Source organism: Microcebus murinus, chromosome 9 (assembly GCF_040939455.1).
Source record: "Microcebus murinus isolate Inina chromosome 9, M.murinus_Inina_mat1.0, whole genome shotgun sequence".
NCBI classification, from domain to species: Eukaryota; Metazoa; Chordata; class Mammalia; order Primates; family Cheirogaleidae; genus Microcebus; species Microcebus murinus.
The window spans coordinates 70,993,180-71,002,054 of record NC_134112.1 but is presented as its reverse complement, the minus strand read 5'-3'; the positions used below and the strand labels follow the sequence as shown (position 1 = coordinate 71,002,054).

Here is an 8,875-nt window from a genome sequence, read left to right as displayed (position 1 = left end):
CAAATTTAGGTAAAAATGATATCTCATTGCTTTGATTATTATAATCTCAATGCATTTCCTATGATTGTTGTGCAATTCTTTTTATGAATTATCTTTTTCATATCTTTGCATATTTTTTCTATTGATATAGTCATCTTTTTATTAATTTATGATAGCTATCTATATTTTAAGTGTGTTATAATACTATGCATGATGTATGGATCTTAAATGCTTTCTTTTAGCTCCATTTATCATTTGTATTGTATTTGTTTCTATTGTTTTCCATATGTAGAAGTGTAACATTTTCATGTATTCATAGCCATGATCTTTTCTTTTATAGTTTCACCCTTTTCTGTTGAGTGTCTTCTTTACTTCTCCCCTCCCCCCAATTTTTTAAATATAGATTTTAATTTAAAAACCAGAAAGTCTGAATATAGGTACCCATATCAAGGAAAGTATGGGTTAGCTATTCAGACAGAGCCCCACTGCATTGGGCAGATGTGTGCTATTATCTGACTAATATTTGCTAGATGTGTGATGTGTGAAGTTACTTATTTTCACTATGAGGTAAAAGTTTTCCAAAGCCATGTCATTATTTGTGCACCCAGAGACAGAACTGTTGCATGTGTGGCTAAATGAAAGTATTAATAAGTAAAGTCTTGATTTTGTTTGCATATAAATTTAGAGGCTCAAATAATAAAACAACAACAAAGATAGTCCATGTTTAAAGTCACCTCTCTCATTCTGCTTGAACTGGAGGCATAACTTCAGCCAGGAACTCAAATGTTGCCGATCAGAGGCACGTCTCCATGTACACACCGGAAATGGATTTGTTGGGTAAACGCAAATCCCAGACTGAGTTACTAACTAAGCAACCTCAGTGCTTTCTTGAAAGCCCAGCAAAGATACGAACTCTGTAAACTGCAAGAAAGGAATTTCAGGATGAGAGAGACTAAAAGAAGATCTTTGCAAAATTTGGTTTGGAAGCAATGGTGATTAATTTTATGTGTCAACTGGACTGGTTCATGGGATGTACAGATATTTGGTCAAACATCATTCTAGGTGTTTCTTTGAGGGTGTTTGTGGATGAGATTAACGCTTAAATTGGTAGACTGAGTAAAGACTGCCCTCCCTAATCAGTTGAATGTCTGAATAGAAAAAAAGGCTGGCCCTCCCGCTCCCACCCCCAAGTAAGAGAATTCCTTCTGCTTGAGTGCCTTTAAACTGGGACATTAGTTTTTTCCTGCCTTTGGATGTGACTTAAAATATCAGCTTTCCCTGGGCCTTGAGCCTGTGGCTGTTGGACTGGACCTACATCATCAGCTCTCCTGGGTCTCCAGCTTGCTGACTCACCCTGAAGATCTTGGAACTTGTCAGGCTCCATAATCATGAGGCAATTCCTTATAATGACTCTCTTGCTCTATATCTCTATCATCTCCACCTCCACCTCCACCTCCATCTCCACATCCACCTCCATCTCCCACTCCCCTCTCCTGTTTCTCCCCCTTCCCCTTTTCTCCCCCTCCCCCTCCATCTCCATTTCCACTTCCATCTCCACCTCTACTTCCATTTCCCCCTTCACTTCCATCTCCACCTCCACCTCCATCTCCCCCCTCCCCTCTCCTGTTTCTCTCCTCCCCCTTCTCCTTTTCTCCCCTCCCCTTTTTTCTCCCCCTCCCCCTCCATTTCCACTTCCATCTCCCCCTCCTCTCTCCTGTTTCTCCCCCTCTCCTTTTTTCTCTCCCTCCCCCTCCATCTCCATTTCCTACTTGATCTGCTTTTCAGGAGAACCCTGACTAATACAGAAAGTCCTGAAAGTAAACTTAGCCAAAGACAAAAATAAATTGTGATTGAAATAAAACTCTTAAAAATCCCACTTAAGGTATGGCAAAGTGCAAGTCATTACCCTCTAAATGCAAACTGTGTCATTTACCAAATGATAGTTATTAATATTTGTTGGGACTCAAATTAGGTGACATATAATAAAACATTGGGTAAGCTGCTAAAAAATCTTTGTTATTAATTATAACTTTTATCTAAAGGAGCCCACGAATGATGATGACTATAGCAGAAATTTCCCACCTAAATGACTTTGCAATAATTAAAAACTGGGATACCATTACCCCTCCCCCACAAACACACGCCAAACTCATATTCACACTGTGCACATGCTCACTACATACAAACACACAGACATAAACACACACAGACACTGACACATAAACACCAGTTTAGGGGAAAAATAATAAAGCTAACTGTTTAACTGTTAAAGATTTTTATTGTGCAGACTTGTAACCTTTAGAAGACATGCAGGATAAAAAAAGTGTAAAATATATCAGTCAGCATACAAAATGTCAGCAATCTTTTGGACCAGCAATTGGTTTGCATGAAGGACTAAGCATCTATGTAGAACAGACATGTCTTGGAACACACAGTTTATGGATTGAATTACAAAGCCATTTTCCAAGTGATTTTCCTCATATAAAGGTAAAATATCTTTACACTTAAAAAGTACGCAGTATAGCACATTTTAGTTATGTACACAGTTTAAAAGAAAAACTATGTCCATGCCAGTGTCTGTTTTAAATGCGAAATATCAAAGTAGGTAACAAGTTGGTAATTAGAATGTCAGGAAAACTAGAAGAGGAAAAAGTCAAGCAGAGTTTCAATAAGTGTGGGGAAATAAAAATAAAAGCATAACTGAAGGTCTAACGCCCATGGCAGAATCACAATATGAGCAGGAAGAATAAAAAAAGCTTTTGGATGTACCAGGCAGCTTTCTGTATGACTCAGGTTTACAGGTGAAATTCCTCAGTTTGAGTTCAGAAGAATTTGAACTTATTCCAGCAAATTACTTCACTCTTTTATGACTGCCTCCTCCCCCATCTTCTTTCTGAGCAAAGTGATGCTTGGATTAGGTCCAAAGCTCCTGGCCAGGGGGAGGGGCCTCGTGTCACAGCATAACGGACAGTTGCAAGTGCTCTGCTCAGAAGGGGTCATGTTTGCAGCAACTCTGACAGTCTCACACAATGGCCTCCATTTTGACAGCCATTTCCCAGAGGCCCACTGATCAGCTGAAAAGGGAACACAATGTTGAGCCATTAAACCACCCCGGTGATGGATTAGTTTGGATTCAGGAAAGCGTGATTATTCTTGAAAATAAACGAAGCTGAATAGGCATGCTGACCTCATTGAGCTGATGAGAGGCAGGGAGAGTTGGCTTCCACTCCTGCCAGCCCAGAGAGGGCTCAGCCCATTTGTCCACTTTAATTCGTTTTATTGGTCTAATGTCAACCATACTCGCTACAGATAGAGATGCCGCATGAACAAGTACAGACATGAGCATCCCCGGACTCTAACCCAGAGTCACAAACAAGCATGGAAAAGCAGGTCATGGATTTTCTGATTTTGGTCTGCAGGGAGGCTGCTGACCTAAAGAAAGTGGATAAGTTAGCCCCGACTTGAGAAGGAAAATGTGAAGAACAGGAAGGCACTTAAGTCTCATTATCTGTATGACAAATATTCAAGCACAGAAAATGTCATAGGTTAAAATTTTAAAAAGAATAAGGCAATAGTCGGATCATGAAACTGCAGAAAATTATGTTTTCTAACTTGTAACCTTTAGAAGGTTACAAGATTACTAGATCCCACTGGATTATTAAAACGAATGGCAGTGATCCACTGACTCCTCGGATGGTGGGACAAGAGTTTGCTTAAAATCTGCCCACATACTTGTGCTCTTGATGGCCATAGCCTGGAATTCTTCCCTTACCATGGAGTGACCAACATTTTAGAGTAGGCAGTTGAGGCTGTTGGTTTTCATTTTTTCCCTCTTTAGTTCTTCGTATTTCTCTCAAATTATTGTTCAATAATATGCTCATATCTTAGCTGATAAAACGATGATTGATCCACATGCAAATAAAAAGGTAAGAAAAAAACTTAAGTGGGTTTAAAAATTCAGACTGCCAAAAAAACAGATGAAATAGCCCAGAAGAGACAAATGATAACTATGAAATACTGAGATAACTATGAAAACTGAGAAAGTTGTTTCTTTGTTCCCAACCAAGATAATTCATTCGTAAATTGCTGCTGTACTAGCAACTTGAAACTTGAAATCGGCACCAAGAAAATTAAAAGAATAAAAAAGGAAGAATCAGGTATACTTCTCTCCTTCAAATGTCACTTATATTTCTTTCTGCATGTTGATGCGGATATTGCTGAATACTTTGCCGATAGCTTCAAAGAGTGGGTCGCAGAAGGTGTGTACGTAGATGGAATAGACGCGGCTGATGCACTGGATCTCAATCAGGAAGCTCTTAATGCATGGCACGACTGCCCAGATGTGCAGGAAGGAGAGAATGGCGAAGTAAATGCCCCAGATGAGTGCCATCGGGATGCCAAAGAGCGCAGACAGCAAGCGGTAAAACCAGTACTTGGTCACAGTGAAGGTGGTGAAGCTGGCCTTCCAAATGCCGTCGAAGCTGTGTGTCCCTTCTGGTTCCGCAATCACATCTTCAAAGTCAATCTAAAAGGAAGAAGTGATAGAACGTGAGCATAGACTAGAAGAAAGGAGAAAAATAAAAAACCATTACGCACTATCCATAAACATATACCGTATTAGTTTTTATGTGCTAGTTCTGTGTAAGAAGCTTGAAAGCAACCAGCAGTAACGGCATCACTTGGAACTCATTGGAAGCGCTGATGTTTGGGCTCTGCTCACACCTTATTATATCTAGGGTGGAGCCCAGGAGAACTTTTAACATGTTCTCCGGGTGACTCTTTACCATGTAAAAGGTTGAGAACTACTGCTCTAGGGAAAACCAAATAGATCTGATTAAGTTTGTTGCCTTAAAGTAAAACCCCACACCATGCATAAGGATACAAGGCACTTAGTAAAATGTAAATAACATGACGTAACTTTACTGGCTTCAAAGACACGCAAATGTTAAGGAGTAGTTAGTTCATCACTGGTGGATGACTCTTTACTCAATTAGCAGAATTACTTCAGGAAATTAGATCATGGTGAGCTGGAAGACATCAAGAAGTTTTATGGGGTGGCGAGATTTGATCAAGGCTTGGGAAAGAGGGTATGATTTGGAGAGGAAGAAAGAAGGGACCTTGAAAATGTGTCAAAGCCCCAGGAACAAGCAAGGATGAGTACGGGAAGCATCACAGGCAGAACAGAACTGTGTTGCCAAGGCTAGAACGACAGGTGGAGGCCAGACTAGATATTATTTTACAGACAGTGGGGTCTATTGAAGATGATGGAGCAGGGGAGCACAGCCACACTCAATGCTTGTTTGTCAAGATGAATTTGACAACAGTGTGCAGGCTGGAGGAGAAGGGAAAGAGATTCAAGGCAGGGAGACTACTGCTGTCACCCAAGTGTGAGATGGTAGGACCAAGCCTGGAAAAGTGGTCATTGAGAGAGAGAGAGAGAGAGAAGAAGAAGAAGAAGAAGAAGAAGAAGAAGAAGAAGAAGAAGAAGAAGAAGAAGAAGAAGAAGAAGAAGAAGAAGAAGAAGAGGAGGAAGAGGAGGAGGAGGAGGAGGAGGAAGAGAAGGAGGAGGAGGAGGAGGAGGAGGAAGAGGAAGAGGAAGAGGAAGAGGAAGAAGAAGAAGAAGAAGAAGAAGAAGAAGAAGAAGAAGAAGAAGAAGAAGAAGAAGAAGAAGAAGAAGAAGAAGAAGAAGAAAGAGATTCTGGGACGTTAAGGAAGAATCCACAGGATTTGGTTACTTCAAGGCTAGGGGATGAGAGGAACCTAAGGAATCTCTGTGAGCTAGGAAGAACAGAGGTGACATTAAGAGCAAGAAGAAAATTAAAAAGAGAAGGCAGTTTTAAAAGAGTTAGAGAGAGCTTCACCTTTGAATTAAACAAACTGAGAATAAAGTTTGGAATAAGGACAGCTACAAATATCAGTCTCCACACCTGATGAACCCTGTAGCAGTCCCTTTTCATGGCCAGTAGTAGGTAATCAAATGAGTTTGCTAACACATAGCTCTTAATAGCTACCAAATGCTTCTACATGCAACATCTCCATGTGACCTGGGGTCTCAAACCCATCTGGGAAGGTATGTTATTGTCATTTTACAAAAGAAGATATGAAGGTTCAGAGAGGTAAAGGTGACATGCTAAAGTCAAACACACAGCAACGGCAGGGCAAGAATGCAAACTCAGAAACTTTCCCAGCAGCATTCTCTCCCAGGTATGTGTTCATTTAAACAATTAATTCTCAGGAGCTTTTATCCCTCTGTAAGGATTTATATAAACCAAATGAAGCATAGGATTAAGAACAAAATTGCCAACAGAAAGGTAGGCAGAGCCTGCTCCACTGCTTGGCGTGGCAGCTATAGGAAGAGATTCGATGTAATTTGAAATCCAAACAAGTTGACAACTGCCAGCAGCAACTCAGGCCGGCTCAGGATTAGGGAATGAAGACTTGCATGACTCCTTGGAGCCACTGTGCCAAAGAGCCACCTTTGATTCAACACAATGAAATGTCTTTTGGAAAAAGTACACGATGCTTACCAATTTTTAAAGTTTATTTTCTAGAACATTCTGTCTCTTGATTATTATCTGACATTCTAAATAATATAATATGATGAAAAAAGTGGTATGGTCACAATTATGTAAGTGGAGTTAAATAGAGTTAATGTTATTCTAATTTTTCTTCACCCATTTAGATCCAGACTCAGAGGTGAACATTTACTTGTGTGTTTTAAAAGGTTGTAGGAAATATGTGACAAATTAGAGCAACACTTTAATGGAGTTTCTGGGCAACTTATTCAGTTGTTTGCTATGGGGCTGTGTTCTGACACTGCATTCTTCCCAAAGCTATCAAAAATAAAGGTCTGTGGTTTTCCTTGAGTCAACTGCAAGATACCCAGAGAATTTTATTTTTTAAAATGTCTTTGTTTTTTAAGAGGATTTGGTAAAATCATAATTAAAACACTAGAGTAGGTGTTCTTAGCCTGGGGTCAACAGATGGGCAATGGTCGTCCATAAAAGCCTGGAAATGGGTACATACATTTGAGGGTATAATGGGAAATGATCCAACATTTTTATTATAAAATAGTCTATTACCAAACAGGCTTAGAAAGCACTTTACTGGGGATGGGGATTCTCTCCTATCTCTTTATAGAGTAGACCCTAAGCAGTTCTGCCTTGAGAGTATTTTCCAAGGGAAGGGACAGTTATTAACATCTGTTGGCTGGCCATTATCACCAGACACTGTTTCATTTAACTCACAGTAACTCTATATTATTCCCATTTTATAGAAAAAAATTGAGGTTAAGAAATGTTAATGAATTGTCCAGGGGAGAAAAAGAGGTGGATTTGAGTTTTGAATCTGGTGTGAAAGATACCAACTCTTTCTTTAATACTGCACCTCTTTGCAAAAGTATTTTTCAAGTTTTCTCTAAGACAAGCATTGTATTTCATAATTAAAAGGCACATTAATAAAAAAGAGTTTGCTGAATTCATCCCTTCTGATAACTTCAATAATTCCCACAGCATGGTCTCTGAGGACAGCCTTATGCCATGTACACAATGGGTCCTTTGTGAAAATATCTATGAACATATGAGTATAAGATTTCTTGATAATTTTATTTTTATAAGCATAAACATAAATACTTTTTTCAATGAACATACTGGAGATTTTTATGCTTTCTTTGAAGTTGCCTAGTAAATTTCCGAGTGCCTGAGTCTTCAGTGCTTTCCAGAAACTACTAGTGAGCATGATTTATCCTCAAACGCCCAAGTGAATTTAGAGCAGGTCTCCAGGGGTGGAAAGCATCATGACCAAAATAACATGTTATATAAATATATTCAGTTTGTTATTGCTGTTTTAGTCTTCAAAAATTTAAGGTGGCTTTAAAGATTACTAAAAGTATAGCCAGTTAGGTGCAGCTGAGAAAAAGAAAAGGCAGGTTAAGGGAAGAATAGAGTCAGAAATAAAAGCTTTGTTTCTCTCTATCTCCATTTATACAATAGTAATTAGTAGTAGAGGAGTACATGAAATAATTTATGTGAAGTATTAGCATAGCACAGAGCACAGCAATATAGTGAATGCTCAATAAATAGTAGCATTGAAACATTCCTTGCTCTTGGTGACTAGGTTTTTCTAATAGACAATGTAATATGCTGAAATAAAAAAAAATTAAAAAAAAAGAAACTCAGCTGTAAAGCACATAGTGGTTATGAATTTAAACCCCACCAGTGGCTCAAAAAACAACTAATTTCCATTTTTAATCATCTTCACCACAAGCTACTGAGATGCATGAAATTATTCCTATTTTACAGATGAGAATACTGCAGGAAGTTAAGAAATTATTCAAAATCACACAGATGCTAAGTAGCAAAACTAGAACTGGTCATATTTCAAGTATGTGCTCTTTTTGCCTATGTATTTACAGGACTACAAGCCTTTACAGTTGTCTTATTTGCTTAATTTTCACTTAATAGATACTTCATAAAACATTCTCATTTTGGTCATTAAAGGAATTACTCTTGCTGACATTTCTACTTTAGGTTAGTACATCTAGTAACTGGGATGTTTTGCATTTTTGGAACTGACTATATTTTTATGGCCCTGAACAGTGTGTTCTCACAGTCCAGGGCACCCAGCCAGGGACTTGCACTCTAACTGGCAGATATGGAAACTGAGGCACAGAATTATAAAAATGGGCCAGACATTCTCAAGGTCCCCAGTGAATCAGTGGAAATGCTGAAATTAGAACTCTAATTTCCTGATTCCCAGGCATCCAGTCCTTCACTCCACACTTTTCCCTGGGATGTTATATCACCCTACCCATGTACCTTCTCAGCCTACCTCATTCGTGTCTCTAGTTTTCTTGTAGATCTCTCCCTGCCTTCTAAGGCACTGACTTGAACAGTAT

At 39.1% G+C, this 8,875-nt stretch overlaps 1 protein-coding gene across 3 annotated transcripts in view; it reads right to left on the bottom strand.

The window, feature by feature from the left end:
- Positions 1-2,237: 2,237 nt before the first annotated feature.
- The window catches only part of CAV1 (caveolin 1), a 32,352-nt gene continuing 25,714 nt past the window's right edge, over positions 2,238-8,875 (bottom strand). For 2 of the 3 annotated variants that reach the window (XM_012761099.2, XM_012761100.2), the window contains exon 3: positions 2,238-4,504. In XM_012761099.2, coding sequence (XP_012616553.1) covers positions 4,163-4,504 — 342 coding nt within the window. In that variant the 3' untranslated portion in view covers positions 2,238-4,162. The remainder of the gene's footprint in view (positions 4,505-8,875) is intronic. The other variant, XR_012921020.1, reaches the window with a different exon arrangement.